Consider the following 18,410-nt stretch of genomic DNA (forward strand, 5'->3'; position numbering starts at 1 on the left):
TCGAGATTCAAACCCAGGACCTATCAGTCTCGCGCGGGAACGCTTAACCCCTAAACCACTGAGTTGGCATCCAATAGGATGAAACGGCCATCCAGTGCTCTCAGGTTTTCCATAGTGGTCTAGCTTCAATTGACCCATGGTCTCAACTATTAAAATTGCTCAGTTAAACAAACAAAACGATAGAAGAGAAACAAAAAAACAAAAAAGAAAAACATTCTATAAAGATTAAAACACTAAATTCACTTGGTATTGTTTGTTTGAATCTTTCCATTAATGTTTAGGGCCGTAATTGATCAGGTACTGGATTCGAGTCCCAGAGTGAACATCAACTCTGAGATATAGGTACATTCAGCTGACGAGTCCCAAATAGGACGAAATGTGCGTCCCGGATTCCACTGCTATTCATTATCCATCTTTGATTAAAAACACTAATTTGTAAATAAATTATATTTACTATTATCATATTAAAATGTTAATATGTATATCAAGTTTATTCACTGGAAATCATTTAATGAGTTCACTTGTTCAAATGTTAATTTTGATATTTCTTTTCTTTTTAAAGAAAATCAATCATTACTCTATTAGTTGACTAGAAAAATAAATGAACTATTCCATTAGTTAGTTTGTTTATTATAAAAGAAAATTGTACATTGTATCCTATTCCCCTTCTTCTCCTCCTCCTCGTTCCTCTTCTTCTTTTAGTTTTTATTATTTATTATTATTATTATGGTGGTACAGATACTAAACCAGCTGGTCCATGACCCAATTTTTGTGTATTTAATGTAGTTTTTAATGGACGAAAACCAAGTTCTTGAATAGGTATACCAAATTGTTGAAGTTTAGCTTCACATGTTAATAATAGATCATTATGTGCCTAAAGTTATCAAATTATTGAAAAAAAAACTGGTGTTAATAAAAAAGTTAGAGAACATTAGGTAACTATTTCTTTTCATTTTAGTACCTTTTAGCAGTAAAGAAACAAATATAAAATCTCATACAGGCTCAAATTTAGAACAATCACATCTCAAGGATAGTAAGATACATTCAAATCACTAAGCGAGAATTCAATGGTTTGGATTAAGTGAAGATGAAAATGTATTGACTTTATAAGTGATAAGTTTTACTGATTGAATGCTATACTCGGATCCTAAGCTAGTCTCGTAACACCCAAGCTAGAACTATACAGAGACTTGAACACTAGAGAAAAGGCATAAAATATACGGGAAGCGCTTTACTCCAAAGGTTCATTCATCTACAGAAAATATAGGGTTTTTATAGTATTTTAGAAGTCCTTGGGTTTTCCTGAAAATTCTAGAATACTACTAGACATAGTAGCAATGTAGTAATCTGCCAACCAGAACCTCTACATGTGACTTTTCATTTTTGCGATATTTCAAGCAAAACTTCTAATCAAACGCTAATTAGATAAAATGGTTCTTAGTGTTTCCTGAGCTTGTCATGTTGATTGCGAGAAATTTTCAGGATCGCCCTAACAATAAGGTTCAAGTTAGTCACTCAGTCATGTACATCGTTGAACCTGACACTTATATATATATTGGTTCAAGCAAATGAAAGGATTTCCATTCACTTTATAGATAACATTAAATACTGAATATCTTTCAACAAAATAACTTGTGTTCAAAAGGTCTTACATTATAAAGAGCTACAAATCCATTCAACTAATCCCTCTCTTCAATCATACAGTACAGTTTGTATGAACTATAGTTTGAATTAAAAATGATCTGGTTTCTGTTTTCATATCACTATGAACGGAGTATCTTCATAAAACTCTTTCTTTTATTTATAGTCTTTAATATTCGTTTAATACAGGGCTGAGGTTAGACACTAACACCATTGGATGTCGGCTCAGTGATCTATCGATTAGGTGCTCTGGCGCGAAAACGGTAGGTCCTGATTTTTTGAATCCCGTGAGGCCGAATCGTGGATGCGCACTGCTGAGGAGTCCCATAATAGGACGAAACGGCCGTCCAGTGCTCCCAGGTTTTCCATGGTGGTCTAGCTTCAATTGACTCATGATCTTAACTATATAAAATAATAATACAGGGCTTAATAAATTTAAACGCAAAACATTTATTGTTTAAATAAAATACTACTTAAGTAGTCATTGAATATTTACCTTACAAACTCTTGCCAATTCATATTGCAGTTCTTTAATGGTACCATTTTTAGAATCCAAAATATCCTGGTAAAAAGATTTAAACAGAAATATAAGCTCATTCATCTATGAAAAAAACTTAACACTTTAAAATTTTCAGATATTAATTTCCATGAGTAGTATGGAACATTCTATCGAAATTTAATTTTCTTATCTTTTTAATGATAACAGATATTTACGCAATTGTTCAAGGAGCTTAAAGAGGAAATTCTCTTGAGAATCTGACCAATTGTTTTTACAAATCATTTCCACAAGTTCACTTATTACTGTTTGTTTGAATTGTCCCATTGATGTTTTAGGACTGCAACTGATCAGTTTCTAATTGGCATATGTGCATACTGTGCGTATTGCCTCGATATAGCCTAAATTCACAAGCATAGTAAGCAATAATGGATAGTGGCTAGCAGTGGAATTCAGTGGAATCTTTGCTTATCATCACCACAACGTTTGGAAATTTGTTTGAAACTTATTACAGGAGGAGAAACAAACCAGAAATTGAAGTTTCATGTTTTATTGGAATTCATAATAGTGTATTTAGAACCGTAGCGTATTTTCAAAACAAATTTATAAGGAACGTTAGTATAGACATAACTCATATTCGTGTTCACAAAGTATTTAAAGGTTAAAAGACTAGTCAGAGATTAAAACAAGGCGTCCTACTGGAGGAAGTCAATTATGCCCCTACTCAAAATCTCAACCTAAATGTTCATATCTGCATCAGAAGGACGATCATATCACAGACCTCACACAAATCAAATGAGATTTGTGTGGCTCATATATATCTGGTGCCGTATTGTACCAATATTTATGTGTTTAAATAAATAAATAACTGATTTCTAATAGTCTTAACTTACAAGTATTTCATTGAATTTACTTATTATTTACCAGTTTTGTATTCACCTTGTGTAAAACGGTGGATATCAATATCAAATTACTTGTTTCTTAACTTTATAAATGAATTCCGTCAAATTATGAGTTTGGAAAATCACTTCTATCCAGTCTATTATAGTCATGCTGGTGATCCTAACATTTGTGTGTAACTCTATATTACCTATATTTTTTTTGGACTAACTGATCAATTAATGACGAGTAATGATATGTTTTATAATCCTAACTGTTAATGGAATTCCCTCTATCAAGATGATTCAAAATAACAGTACTCAATTTAGTTTGATATTATTTGAGTAAAGATGGTAGATAGGAAGCCTCAAATCTAGGTCATATACCAGTTGACAGTCATCATGAATGATATTTCTGCAATCTTAAGTAAAATGAAGTACAAATTCAGATTAGAAATCTTGTTAAAACCTCTTAATCTATGACTTTTCGTCGATCACTTCAAAACTCTTGTTACTAATAAGCAAAGATGGATAGTGGCTAGCAGTGGAATCCAGGACATACGTCTCGTCATATTTTGAACTCGTCAGCTGGATGTACCTGCATCTCAGAGTTGATGTTTACTCTGGGACTCGAACCCAGTACTTATATCGAGGCAATACGCAAGCTTCAAACGCCATCGTGCGTTCCACTCGGCTACTGAGTCCTGATAGCCACTTGCTTGTGCGATGGGAAGATTCAAACAAACAATACTGAATGAAATTATTCTTGTTACTAATAGTTTAATTTCATAAAGTTTATACATCAAAGCTGTTAAGAAAGGAGTTTTATTATTATTATTATTATTATTATTATTACTATTACTATTATTATTATGAAAATATCCTAGACATCTGGTACATGTTTAATAAATTAGATCAAAACTAAACCTTTATGAAACCAAATGATCTGTTCATTTATTCCCTCTCTGAATCTTTTATTTTCCAGATCATGGGAATTAAATTTTTTTTTTAAAAAGTGATCGGAATCGCATGAGCTGTATTGATATGGATAATCACTGGAAATTGAAAAGAACACAATAGCTGTTTTATCGTAGTATGGAATTCTTTAGCTACACGTACCCAGGATCCTCTTGAATATCAGACCCAGAATCTTGAGGCTTCAACACAAGGGCTTAACCTTAAAACAATCAAGTCAGATCTTAGTTCTATCTTCAACCAGTTCTTAATATTGCATGAAGATCATCAGTGATGACAGTTGATCCGTAGAAAGGTCTGAGACACACACTGCTAATGAAGTCCCATGCTTAAATAAAATTGCTATATAATGATCCCTTATGTTCAATGGTTGTCTTGCTTGTCAAGCTGTGGTGTCAACTGCAAATTATTTGTTAGAATGGGGCTCTGAAGATTACTGATATTCATTGAAGTCATGAGCCGATCTATATTAGACCACCAGTGAAAACCTGAGAGCACTGAACAGCTGTTTAATCCTAGTATGGGACTTCTCAGCAGTGCACATTCACGATCCCGCAAGTGAGAGTCGAACCTTGGACATTCGGTCCAATTTAGATCGGGTCACGATTTAAGTGAAATACAAATCATTTGTTTAACACTTAACATTATACCAGCTACTTTCTTAGTTGATGTTCTAGAAAATAACAATACAACGTCATCTGGATCTGATTTCATGACTCAAATAATTCAAAAATGTCTATCAATAAACAACCAAAATAGTTGGAATGTCTCTAAAAACCAGTGAGTATCCACGCAGTCAAACTTAGGACATGTATAAATCAAACCCCTGTTTAACTACTTTTTCTCAATCTAATAGTTTTAATTGTTCAGCCTAAATCTTCAAGAGGAATAACAACTTAAAAAAATGGAAGCGATTTAAATCACTGATAAAATTTTAAATATTCCTTAAAATCCTTTGGAGTGTAGGGTAAACAATATCCAAATTGATAATCAATCAAAGTAAAGAATGAAGGTAGTGGGTTATGTACTGAGATAATTTGGAAAACGTCTGCCTTCAGGTTCTTAATCAATAAGTGAACACTAAATATTGTACGCTGGTAATTACTCATATGAATACTGAAACTTGCATTGACCGACGTCTGGTTATCATCTCTTTCTTAAACAACTCAATTACATAGTGGAAATCATCTTCATACTTATCAAGTTAGTTCACTTCTGGAATCTTGAAGGTCTTGATTGTGTGAAAACAGATCATACAAGTTTGTATTTTGCAGTTTCCTTAATGACTGAATGTTGATGATGTGTACACACAAAATGTCCAGACTACTCGACTCGATCATTCTTTTGAAAGTCAAATTAGAAGTCTGCTATGATAGCTATGGTAACGATATCAAATAGAATATACTCATGGTGTTATACACAATGAGTTTCCTTCTGAAGGACAAACAATGGATTCTATCCTAAACGTAGAAGTTCACAGTCTCTTAAGAAATCTTTTGTCGTGAGTTACCAGATTTACATTATGCCGATGGTTTGTTGCATGATGACAATAAGTCCCTATATTCAGAAATGATTGCCCAGAAGTTTCAGGACTATAGGCCAATTACTACGCTGGAGTATATTACTTAGTAAATCGCCAAACTCGGCCTCTTGAGATTTCGTTTCGTTCCAGAAATGCAAAATGATAATGGGGTAGGAGTTATAGAAATGTAAAGACGATAAAAAGTGAAACAAGGCAGATGGAAAACCTCACTTTTGAGAGGTTTCAATGGTGCTCAGAACAACGAAAACAAAGATTAGACAAGAGCATTTCTACAAACTAAGATCACTTTGAAAAAGCCTAGAATGGTGTACTTTAACTTTGTAACAAGAGTTATTTTAGACCCTAGTTCGAGTCCTCATTAAGAAACTACCAATTTAAATTTCTGAGGTTAATTTGTCGAGCTATTGGTAAACTATAAGTAGTTTGACTTTTGTAACTTTTAGATTGGGCAAACATGTTAAAACTTAAGATTTCAATAATTTTCGCCAAAACTTTGAGGTTAGTTTAATCCCATAGTATGAAAAGAACTTACGCCTAATTTCCTTGATACTGTTGCCATAGAGATAGGATCTAAATTACTTGCAGACAAAACTTCACTTAATTGTGCTTCTTTCTTTTCAATCGTTTCCGTTAATGCGGTTAGACGTTTCTCTAACAATATATTCTTTAATCCACATTTCTGTTGAACTTCTTGGATGGCTAACACAAATTTCTCATATAAATCATTGCGTTCACTTTCAATCTGAATCAAGAAATATATGTAATTAGCATAATTAGAATATTTTTCGAAATACACGTTGAAGATCCATAATATCTAAACAACTATGAAGATAGTAGTGCTGTTATATCAAGGACTTTAGCTACAAAGCTGAATTTTCATGAGGTCTACTGAAACAACGGATGCCTGTAATTCCTCTAATCAAGCTAGAAGCACTATGAGGAGCAAGGACAGCTCAAACATAGACTGACAAGTCTACGTACTATTCGTAAGCACTGATGGACAAGGAAAACAAAAGATATGGAAAACGTAATAAAAACAGGCAACAACAGACAGCTTTTCACATTAGTCAAAGGAACAGATATTAACGACTTCCGAGTTAGTGAGACTGGGACGACAGGCTAAACATTTTGAGAGACAATTTAACCGGTCTCGAGCTGCCCTTCAATTGCTTACTGTTACCAGACAGCATGAGCTGCTTGACTCTTAATGAAGTGGAAAGTTTATAGCAAATCTAAAGCGTGAGATGACAGGCTCTGATCGATTCATCTAAGAGATCTTTAGCGATGATTGTCCAGTTTTAGTTGTTAGATTGACTGAGATACTAGGTAGAATCTGTGAACCGTACGTAATCAGATCTGAAGGGTTTCGATTACTGATCGCCCAGAAATTCTCTGGCAAAAGTCACGTAGGGACGTGTTTGACTAACATAGTGTCCAAAATAATGGCCACAATAGCCACCTGATGCTTAATCAGGGCTGGTAAAGAGGTAACCCAGTGGAATCAGGCTGGTTTCAGACCGGGCTATAAGTGTACCAACCAAAAATTCGTCTTTTGTCAGGCTCTGGAACATAGGCTTACCTGCTGAATCTGATTGTAACTGTATTTCTAAGCCTTAAGGCATCGTTAGATTCTGTCGATCGACAAGTTTTGTGGTAGTGTCTGTAACTAAGAGACATACCAAAGAATTGTGCTAATCATGTACAGGCTCCCTACTGGAATACTACCAACCAAGCAGGAACCTATTACGAGCTTTTGTTAGTGCTGGTAAAATCAACTTGTGTTTGTTAGGATGGACATACATATCAAACTCTACGTTGCATATGACTGACTGAACCAGATCGATGAACGCCTAAAGTGAGTTTTGACCAGAGGTCATTCTTCGTTGAATAACCTCCATAAGGTAGTTAGCTATGAGATACTGGTGAAGATACTGAGGGAATGGTTGGCTTTCACCGATTTGGGTCACATGTGGCTCAAGAGTTTGTCCATCTCAGAATGGGTGTAGAGTGTTGTAATTCGGCTTGTATCGGTATGCACCCGTGAAACACGGCTTTTGAAAGTAAAATATATGAGTAAGCTGTAAATTTCTAATTACATATTTTTTTCAGCAGGGATTACTTGAGTACAGCCGAGCAGTTTGGTGAGCAACGATGAGATTAAGCTTAAAATTTCAGGCAGAAATTGAATATCAATGAATCAAACTACAAACCTTCATTTTCTTAGATGGCTGTGAGATGTGACACGAATTCCAAGTTACCGCTTACACAGAGGGCTGATGCTGGTAAACTTTGAAGAAAATTATGAGTGTGTGGGGGAGGGGAATAAGTGACGATACCGCAGTTATCTACAATGTAACTAACTGTTAGTCTGAGTCAATTGGGTAGATGGAGAATTCGAGATCGGCATCTATAAGATGATCGGAATCGATGGTTTGCGGAAATCTATCATACATATATGTATATACTTACGTGTTTAAATTGTTGTTCCAAAATATCATATTTCCATTCAGTATGCTTCTTTTCCTTTTCGCAAGTTTTCAACAAAGTTTTAGTTTGCTAATACAAGAAATGAGAAATAAAAATCATTAAAAAACCATCCACATTAATAGTTTTTAAGACTGAGAATAGTTCTTGCTTTAGGGATTAGTACTAGATAGAGTACTACACACTGATAATTGTTATATTCAAGTTAAATTGCTTGTAACAGATTTGAAATCTCATACAAGCACTTCTAGTTGTGACTGTCAAATTGTCTGACAGTATTGTTAAGTGTTATCTGTTGACTCTAATAATAAATTCGATTACATCCTATGTAAAAACTGGGAGATTGGCTCACTTTTTCTCTGGTCCTTTTCTTCCACAACTTCTTTACGCGCGCCGCTTTGCACAATCCCCAAGTATCTAAAGCTCTTCCAGAATAACGTAAAACTGCTACGACGAAGCAATCTTTCATACTATTATTACTACTATACTTACTAAGTATCTTCCTCCTAACTACTACTACCACTGTGGTGTGGGTTACTTATATCCACATGAGTAGTATATGGTGATGGTCAGGCATAGAGTGTATTTAGGCATAAGATCGATAAGAAAACAACAGAAACGAAACGCGATTGGTATGAAAATGCATGAACAGTGAAATCAGAGACGATGGACTGATATTTTCAGAAGGAACAGTCAAGAATGAGACAATTAATTGATAGTTTGCAAATGAACTGCTTACTGTATGATAGTCAGATTTTAGTGATATATTCTGTAGTTTTGTGCCCAAATACATTCAATTGTCCCCACTCGTGTTCTTGTTCACTGCACTACTACCACTACTACTACTGCTAATAATAATAACAATGATAATAATAATTATTATTACTATTAATACAATTATCAATGCTATGTTTCCTCTGATAACTAGCTCAAGAACTGATTTTGCATTTCTAGTGGGAAGTTATCAACCTTGTGTTCAAGCAAATTGTGTGATAAATTCTCAGGGGTGAATTTCACGACGTTCATACATTTTGGAGGCTGTGATCAATGGGTTATAACTCATTGGTTTAAAGGTATCATTATCCACATAGAAACTAAAATTGTGTGTCAGATTATGCATGGATTTGTTAGTGTAAGGTGCTGAAACGTTGGAAATTATTGTTATGCATGGTGTAAAAATTATCAGCGTTTATTAAAATTCCCTCAAATGACCTTCAAGTTCTGCAGAATACCACATTACTTCTCAATAAATCATCTCAATGATATTATTAATAAGTATTTGCTTCATTACGTTGTTATGATGAAAGTGTCATGCTTTCTTTGAATTGATCATTGTAAATAATTCGCATAATCAACGAGAAGATTATTATGTGCAATAAAGTTTTGACCGAAATCGCTACACAGTCCATTTGGGCATCAATCGCTAATAGGGCCCAGGTTTTAACAACTATATTCATTCGAACATGGAGTCTTATGTTTCTTCTCAGGTACTTTGCAAATCCAGTGAAAAGTGGTAATTCAGGAACGTAGCATATCAAGCAGACTTGTTCTGCTGTGCATCTAAAAGGTATAGCTAGCAAAAATGAAAATAGTTTAAATGCATTATTTAGCAGTAGTAGTTGCTTTTGTCGGACTTTTAGGTAGGAAACCTACAAACAGAGGATAAAACTTTGCCTATCAAAGAAGAGTTTTATGGTAAGTCTAGTAAGATGTCTTAACTGAGAAGAATGAGTATGCTCTAGTATTTAAAAGATTCAACCAGATCAAGAACAAAAAATGACACGTGAAAGCTAATCAAGCAGTACGATCTTACTGACAGCGATCTAAACCAAAAAGTGCAAACTAATGTCTTCTGACAGTCAATATAGAATAGATAAAGTCCTGTTTTAGCTTATTTCGTAGAAATTCTCGCGCAATTTACGCACACTGCAGGAGTGTTTTTTTAGGCGCACCAAGTAGCATAATACTATATCAAATACTACCTTAGATATGCCAATATATTTCAGTTTACGTAGATTCTAGATCACTTTTCCTTTCTATCGAGAAAATGTAGGCCAAACTTAATTGCTCACATTATCAAAAATCTCCCTGCACATTCAAACTTTCTCGGCTTTTTTATTTTAGAAACTACTGAAAATAACTTGCTTTTAAAACAATCTTGTCTTTTTCGTAGTTGGCCATTTGCCTTTTCATTTCGGTGTTCTCTTCTCTAGCTTTATTTAAAGGCTCTACTAGTCGGCGGTTTTCAGCTGCGATCTCATTTGCCCGACGTTCTAAGCGTTCCTCATTCTTTTTTCGTTCTTCTAATTGTTCCTGTATTTATAATAAAAAAGTGTAGGTGACGATAATTACACGGTTAAATTACTGGACAAAGGCATAGTTGGAGAAAAGGAAGCAAATAAAGTTATTTGGTGTTGGTAGTTATTTCAACTTAAATTTTCCCAGAGATCACAGTCGAATACATATTCAGTAAATGTTTTACTTGCTGGAAATAGTACTTATGATGGCGAGACGAGTATGATTATTACATTTAAATGCTGATCGTACGAAACACTATCCCATTAGCAAGCTTTTATTTAACTGTTATCAGTGTTCTTAAAAAAACGACCCAACAGCTTCGCTGAAGGTTAAGGAATGCTGAAAATGCATCAGTATTGGCTAGAATTATGAGTAAAGCATAAAGTGTCTGAACATTAATTTCCAACTCCTAGCTTTTCTGAAGTAAGTTAGATGGTTCTGAATAAATTTCAGTAATAAAAATTATATAGGCTTTTTGTGGTTATAAAAGGTAATAACTTCTGCTACCTAATGGATCTTCATTAGCATTTTCATACGTCCCCCTATCTTCAATGTATTACTCCAAAAATGCCTTATGAAATAAACTATTAAGTTGGCGAGTTAGAATATTTTGTATTACGGCAATGAGTATTTTGTATTCTGGAAAGTAAAACCTGGAGACCGGTGGGTTCAAAATCCACTATACTGTGGCAATATTTTCCAGGAGTATTTTAATTACAATTTAAAAAGCAAATAAAAAATGGATTGCAACAAGCATTTTGTCCTTAAATTTAACTAATGAGCTGTCTGTGACATTTCAGACGATAAAGTGAACTGAGGAAAGATACAAGCGATGGTTAACGCAAAATTCATTTCTAATAATCGTTGAAGACATCCAAAAGTCTTTACTAATAAGTAGATAAACCTACTAGTGATACTTTTTCTGCAGCCATTTCATATTGAAGAGATTATTATCAACAAGTGAAGCGCTTTATACTTACCTTAAGTGTATTTATCAGAGCCAGGTTATTTAATGTGATATCATTGTAATAGTTCTTCATCTCTGCATATGATTTCTCATGACTACGCATAAGAGCATTTATATGATTATTTTTTCTCTCCTCTGTCTCATGTAGCTCATTTTTCCTTTGAAGATCAAGCTTTTCCCTCAGTTCTTTTGTATTTTTCATGTATATCATCTTTTGTTCCTCCATTTTTCTTTCAAAATCCTTTCTTATTTCATGCATCTAAAAAGTTGCTACTTGATCCAACTCATTTTTTTGTTACTTCATGTTCGTGTTCTTTCTCAAGGGTTCTGACGTTGTCTTCACTAGAAAGCTGAGTTTCTCTAAGCTTGATTTTTAAGTTTTGTTCATCTTGTCTTAAAAGTCCCTGAACTTTCAAATGCTCTTCTTGGTTGATTCGAATAGCAGTTGCAGTCTCCGCTTTTAATTCAGAAATATTATTTTGGTGCTCATATAATAGATGTTTGACCTTTTGTTTGTAAACCTACAAAGATTCAATACATTTATGTGGAAGCACTTTTTACTTTCAGTTCTAACTGATGCCTTTCTTCCGATTCTTCCATCTCACGTTCTTTATTTCTTAGCTCGGCTGACCGATCTTCAAGTTGCTGTTTGGATATTTCCCAAAACGTATTCACTTTGTCTCTTTCTAGCTGAAAGTAATTTCTCTCTTCTCTTTCTCTTTCTAGCTCTTCTCGAAGTCGGATGATATGTTCTTCTAATTCTTCCTTTGTCATCTCTGTTGTTGAAACCCCATCTACGACAGTTGGTGTTTTGGATTTAGATGAAGTTGAAGACTTTGCCCCCTTCTTCTTCCCAGGCTTCTTTTTGGGTGGCTAAAAGTAAGTAAAATCATTTCCCTTATTTTATTCTAACCATGTTCTGAATCTTGAAAACGTTTCGTTAGCGTAGTCAACACAATGAATAGTTCAAACAACATCCACTATTTAATGTTATTGTAATGAGTGAATGAAAGCCGAAAGAATTCTTTGTACCCACTTTTTGATGTTGGAAGGCCTAAAGCAACAATTTTTCAGGCTTTTTGAATATTTATGTTCTGCGGACAGAGTCCAAATGACCCAATTTGGTTATCATTTCCCAGGTTACTTGAGTTCAGTCTTCTCTTGAATTAGTAGATAGAGAAGTTGGGCTGGAGATTTTTAGGTGACAGATCTCCAGAGTTTATTTCACAGCAGATAAACCTATATTCCACGAGGATATAGATATTTCTTTACTTCTTTCTTCATTTTTTGGCTTCTTCACGCTTCCATGATTTTATTGGAGTGTAGGAGATACTGTATCAGGTCTAACATCATTTCTTTGCATCTCATAAGGTGTAAGTCACTTCTTATTTACGGTAGACTTGTGTATGAAGGTTTGACTTTGAAGTCGTTGCATACATGATAACTTAAGAATCCATGAACGTTCACCGACAGTGGACTTTTGAACTCTTTCTAGGAGATATAAGGAGAATTTTAAATGGGAGCAAATGAGCTGCACCATTTTATAGTTTTGCTGTTGCTAAGAGTTTTCGAGGAATGGTGAACATATTCGTGTCTGATTGCGGGAAAGTCTTTCCTATTACCCATAATGTGTTAAAATCTTTAACAGAACATCTGTGTTTATTCAGGTCACTAGTTATTTCGACTCCTAATACTTTTTCTAGTGGGGAATAATGTCAGAGACGTCCGTCAAATGTGTTTACTGCTATCGTATACCTTATGTACAATGTAGCTCAACTGGTTGCTTTGAAACGCCCCTGGACTCTGCTGACTGTTCAATCATTGTCACCATTTGTTAATTCCTACCACATTTTAATATCTTTGACACAGTGTGATACCGGAGATTTAAAAATACTTCGAGCGTCATGGTCGTCTGAAACAAATAATCATTTTTTACTTCACACACGTCAAGGTACTTGCTCTCAGGAAAGAAATTAAGTCATTGTTCTCACTCTCTGTTACCCACTAACTAGGGGTTCTTTGGTACATCTAGACGGGCGTCACTAGATTCCTTAAGCTTTCATGTCCTGACATAAGTCTGGTTACCAAGAACCATTCCCAACGTGTAGCATGCATCCCTCTTTATCATACACAACTGGACTAGAATGCGCCGTAGCAGACGAAAACTGCAATTTTGGCCTACTTGAGACACTATCCAGTCCAGAACACCTCATACAATTCTCTGTCGCCCCACCACTTCGGCACAAAAATCTCCCCGTCCTTCTTGGCCCTCTTCCTTTTAACAGTGTTGCTATGCGGTCTATAACCGTGAGGGGAAATATTCCCACTCTTTAGGGTTATAGTCTACATACTCTGGACTAATGGAGAGTAAAGATTTTTCTTCGATTACAACTGCTCCCAACTACAATATCTCATTGAATGACCCTCCTAACCATTCCCAGAGACACCCCATACCCATTCAACCCACTCTACGTCACCTATGACCACCGAACAAGCTTCTTTTTGCATTATAAAACCAACTAATTACCTCTTTCCAATTAACCATGCTGTTAAAAATCGAGCGAACATGAGTGTAAAACCACGCTCATCTGCTAAATAATAATACTCGCCATAAATGACATTAATGCTAATCACTGCCTGATTTTTACAAAATAAATTGACTCATCCATGCACTCTGGTGCTTTAAAGTAATTCTTCACTTGTTCAAATAACTGAAGTTCCATTGTCTTCCAGTGGCTCCGGCTCATATCTTCTAACAGACATCTATAAACCCTTCTCCTATGAACAAGGCTCTAAAATGAAAGATGATATTCTCATATATGCATCTGGAAACACGAGAGATGAAATATATGGCGATAATGAATTCCATAAGGTACTTGGCGCGATATGGTTACTGTACACGCTCTCAAATAAAAATGACAATCAGATGGATATATTGAGTCCCAAACACCTCCAGTTCAGCTGGTACCATTTACCAAGACGGCCCCATTGGATTTCTCATGGAAAATTATTTACTGTGATTTCAACCTATCAAGCGTCGACTGGCAGAAATACTGTGTTCCATAGTATTTTGAAAACACACTTAGACCCTTAGACATACGTGATTTGTAGCAACTAACACACCTGCCTATACGATACCGCAATTTACTCGACTCGATATTTTATTTCAATGTCACACCGACATCCATAGTGGTCGGCGAAAAGTTTCATAACGGCGATCATAAAGTAATTCCACTTACATGACAGTTTTTTGCAAGTTCGAAACATCAAACACGAGCTTTCAATATGGAGACTATACACACTCTGAACGGGAAATATTTTGACTTCTAATAGTGCATGAAGATGCCACGGGTATTGTAGACTGACAACACTTTACCAGTAACACCTTCTATAATTGAATCGTGCCCATCCAGTGAAATCAAAAGTCAGAAGCGAGGAGGTCAGAAGATATATTTCATAGATTACCAATATATCGAGAAGTGACTGGTCTAAACTGGTTAATGATCGTAGATGTTTCCCACGCGGTTCTGTATCGTGATCTGGTACGGATGCATGACCGAGCGCCTTCGGCTAAGTGAGTCCACTAAAACTAATCTGGTCAGCATTCAATGTCGAACACTTACAGAGCTACTGATTTTGGGGATTTATTTGCCGCTACATAGACTTTACTAGTGATAAACCTTCAGAAACACTGGATATGTTTAATATCAGTATGAAATTCGCACTAAATACTACCATCCCCATCAAGACGGCCTTTTGAACAATTACTACTTATACCAACCCCGAAAATGAGGGCCATGCTACGTAAGAAAGAAACTATGTATCTCGTATTCAAAGACTTCAGCATCCTGTACCAGATATGCTTTGTACTTGAGAGTATGTAAAGCTAGCATAAAAACACAAGCGAACTGACGAACGTACTGTTACCACTGTTGCATCTCAATCCCAAATCTTCTGTCGCGTGTTCGAAAAGTATAAGCAAATGTGCAGATTACAACATTCATCCCATACCGAAGTATGGAGTGACACATTATGGCAAAACTGTCATACGTGACGTGTTAAAGGAATACTTCCCTCACAATGCGAATACATCTCATGCTTTAGATAACTATATTAACTTCCCAACAGTATCACCTTTGATCTAAGTTATATCCATCAAGAATCTTAAGCTCTATCTAAGTTCGTGTGCAGATGACATCTCACGAATTTTCCGCCAAATGACAGGACTGGGCATACCAACACTATTACCCAAAAATTTTACATTATCCTTAGAGGCAGGTACATTTATCGAAACCTGAAGTGTAAAGTAAGTTATCCCCGAACACAAACCAGTACCGAAAAACCCAATCCAGAAATATAGGCCAATAAATGTAATCGCAGTTATATGACGTATAATGGAAAAAGTGATACAAGGTCAATTATCTGATCACCTACTTAATGAAGATCCAATCGATCTCTTCAACACGACTCTATTAGAACAAGTTCCTTCATCGAGTCTCTGACAAATTTCTTCAACTAGGTTACTTGCACCCGTACTCAAAAGCAACTATCTCCCACGCTGTATTCTGGTGTAGTGACCGGCCTGTCTCGATAAGAACACGATTGGAATAATAGAAGCAATTGTTATTATTGTAACCAATTGTACCAGCGATTGTTTTACTGTACTTGTTTAACTGTATCAGACTCACTTCTTGTTCCGCTATCCGCCTTGTTTGGTTCGAACTTTCTTACGCTCTGCCCATTTTGCCTGTACTCGTTGGCACGTCTCGGTATTCTTTCGATACCACGAGATTGCCAATAAATACACTTTATCTGGACTAATTAAAGTCTTCTGGTTTGCGATTTATCAAAGGAACCAAGTCGTTTCTGGGCGCGTAATCGAATTGTAAAGGTGATCATAGTCAAACCTGACTCAACGCCTACTACACTGGTATCATAATCTCTTAATTAACAGACATCAAAATATCTTGATTACTAAACCTCTATTACAATGGATTAAATCTTTTCTCATAAATGAATACTATAAAATCCAAACTAGGTTTGGGTGGAGAATAACTGTCCGTGGAATAAATGTAATTGCGCGCTACCCAATCGAAATCAGAACAAGGTGATTGGGGTAACAATGGTTCTAAATTTCATCATAAATATAAATGTACGATTTTACCTAAACAAATATTACCACTCAGTTATTCAACCAATAACTGTTCCCACAATAATCGATCCAAATTACAATAAATAGCAAAGTGATAGGAAACATAAGAAAATTACCGAACGATCCAAAAATAAGTGTTATTTTATCCTTTCTGGATAGACCAAGTAAAATATGCGCTCAATATGTTACTTTATAACACAAGGCGTTTCCAATTCTGGGAAAGTGCTCCAAATCACAACCAAAATGCACGATCCCAGTCAAATCAAAGAGGGAACAATCAATATGGCTGCCGCCAGGACAAAATATCAATTAAAACAACATAGATACAGTTCAAGTAGAAACATAGAAACCCAGTGAAAGCGACCGAAAAACTGAGAAAACTATTATGAAATGAAACATCACAATCAAAAATACTAACAATAATGTACAAATAGAGAAACTATTAAGAAGAAGTTGCAAATGTATTCATGGAGGGATTTTCACATATGAAACCTTCAAAATGGATCTTACAAATACCAAATAACTAGAGTTAACTCCACAATATATACAGTTCAGCCGATAAACAGTGGTGTCTTGGGTTCACTGCTTTTCATAATCCACATAACAGCATATTCAGGTGCTTCAATACAATTAAAACCTACCTCTATGCTCATGAATGAAAAATCACATATAAGACTTACGTTCACGATGTACGGAGTATAACGCAAGCAGTTCAGTATGAATTCAACAAAGTAGTTAACTTGTGTTAACATCAGAACTGAACACTGAGAAATGCGAATGACTATATATTGAAAACACGTATTTTAAAATGAAGTTCATACTTAACAAGGACGTAGCCCCTAAACTCGTATTAATAACGGGCCGTTAGATAGCATATAGAGTAAACTGTCTACATTAAGATGCCTACCAAAATTTAGTATTGAAGGATATAGGCAACTTTCAGGTTATTAAGTGTTCTATATTTGTACCTTGCGATAATAACGATTAAACAGTTATGAGTATGTTATAAGCTCTAGTCATTTGAAGTGAGTTCCGAATCTTCTGTGACGGCCAGTTTAACGTTTACTATTTCCTTGGTCTCTTTCGTATGCTGTCTTTATATTTTACTAATTTCTTTCAACCAGAGAATTTTTTACCTGAAGGGTAACAGAATATTTGAGCGGGCTGATTTAAGTTATAAATAATGATACTTTGCCTTATACTCCTGATATAAGTCCATTCTATCAGAAGCCAATTATGGCGATTATCTGGAGATTATCAACAATAAACAATAAAATATATACTAAAAATCATCCCCCTTTTAACTGTGAAACGGCAGTGTATTTTGTTTGTAATATTCTAAACTATCAGTTCCTTGTTTTAACTCAGCATCTGTATGGCTCGCCAACTTTGTGTTGTACATTCCAGTTTTACCTGTGCTAATCATGTTTTCATGAAACAACATTCTATGATAAAAACGTATCTCAATCAAACTGCGTAGTCCAATTTACTTAATTAAATCCTGTAACATTTGTAATAAATTTACCGTTACTGTGTATATGGCGTCGAGTTGCGATTGACAGGAAGATTACATGCCAGGTATCGACTTGGTTCCCTCGGTAGGCCAAAAATCAGAAGGTTGTTAATGGTTGCAATAAGATATATTTGTTGGCGATCTCGTGGTATCGAAAGAATATCGAGACGTGTCAAAGTTTACAGGCTGAACTGCCGAGCGTACTTGGGTTCTTGCAAGGTCACAGGCAACGGAAGGGAAAGTATTTTTGGTACAGTTAAACAAGCAGGTACAATAAAACAACAACTGGTACAATTGGTTATAATAATAATTGCTTCCACTATACCAATCGCGTTCTCGTCATAAAAGTAGGTCACTACAACTGTGAGTTGGTGTGCCTCGGGTAACGCATCCTTATTTGAAAAGAAACCTAGTATTATTATTATTAAACCTCGTGTGTATCCGTTTACTTGGAATTTCTTGT

At 35.3% G+C, this 18,410-nt stretch overlaps 1 protein-coding gene across 1 annotated transcript; it reads right to left on the minus strand.

The window, feature by feature from the left end:
* Positions 1–724: 724 nt before the first annotated feature.
* Smp_045650 (putative intersectin-1 (EH and SH3 domains protein 1)) lies at positions 725–13,827 on the minus strand (the record flags this gene model as incomplete). The annotated part of the gene is made up of 9 exons (XM_018797672.1): positions 725–874; positions 2,138–2,203; positions 6,066–6,275; positions 8,003–8,089; positions 10,172–10,330; positions 11,296–11,541; positions 11,582–11,803; positions 11,844–12,155; positions 13,810–13,827. The coding sequence occupies 9 exons, from the start codon at positions 13,825–13,827 to the stop codon at positions 725–727; spliced, it is 1,470 nt and encodes a 489-aa protein (XP_018652691.1).
* Positions 13,828–18,410: the final 4,583 nt, after the last annotated feature.

The sequence above is a fragment of the Schistosoma mansoni genome, chromosome 5 (assembly GCF_000237925.1).
Source record: "Schistosoma mansoni strain Puerto Rico chromosome 5, complete genome".
Classification (NCBI taxonomy): Eukaryota; Metazoa; Platyhelminthes; class Trematoda; order Strigeidida; family Schistosomatidae; genus Schistosoma; species Schistosoma mansoni.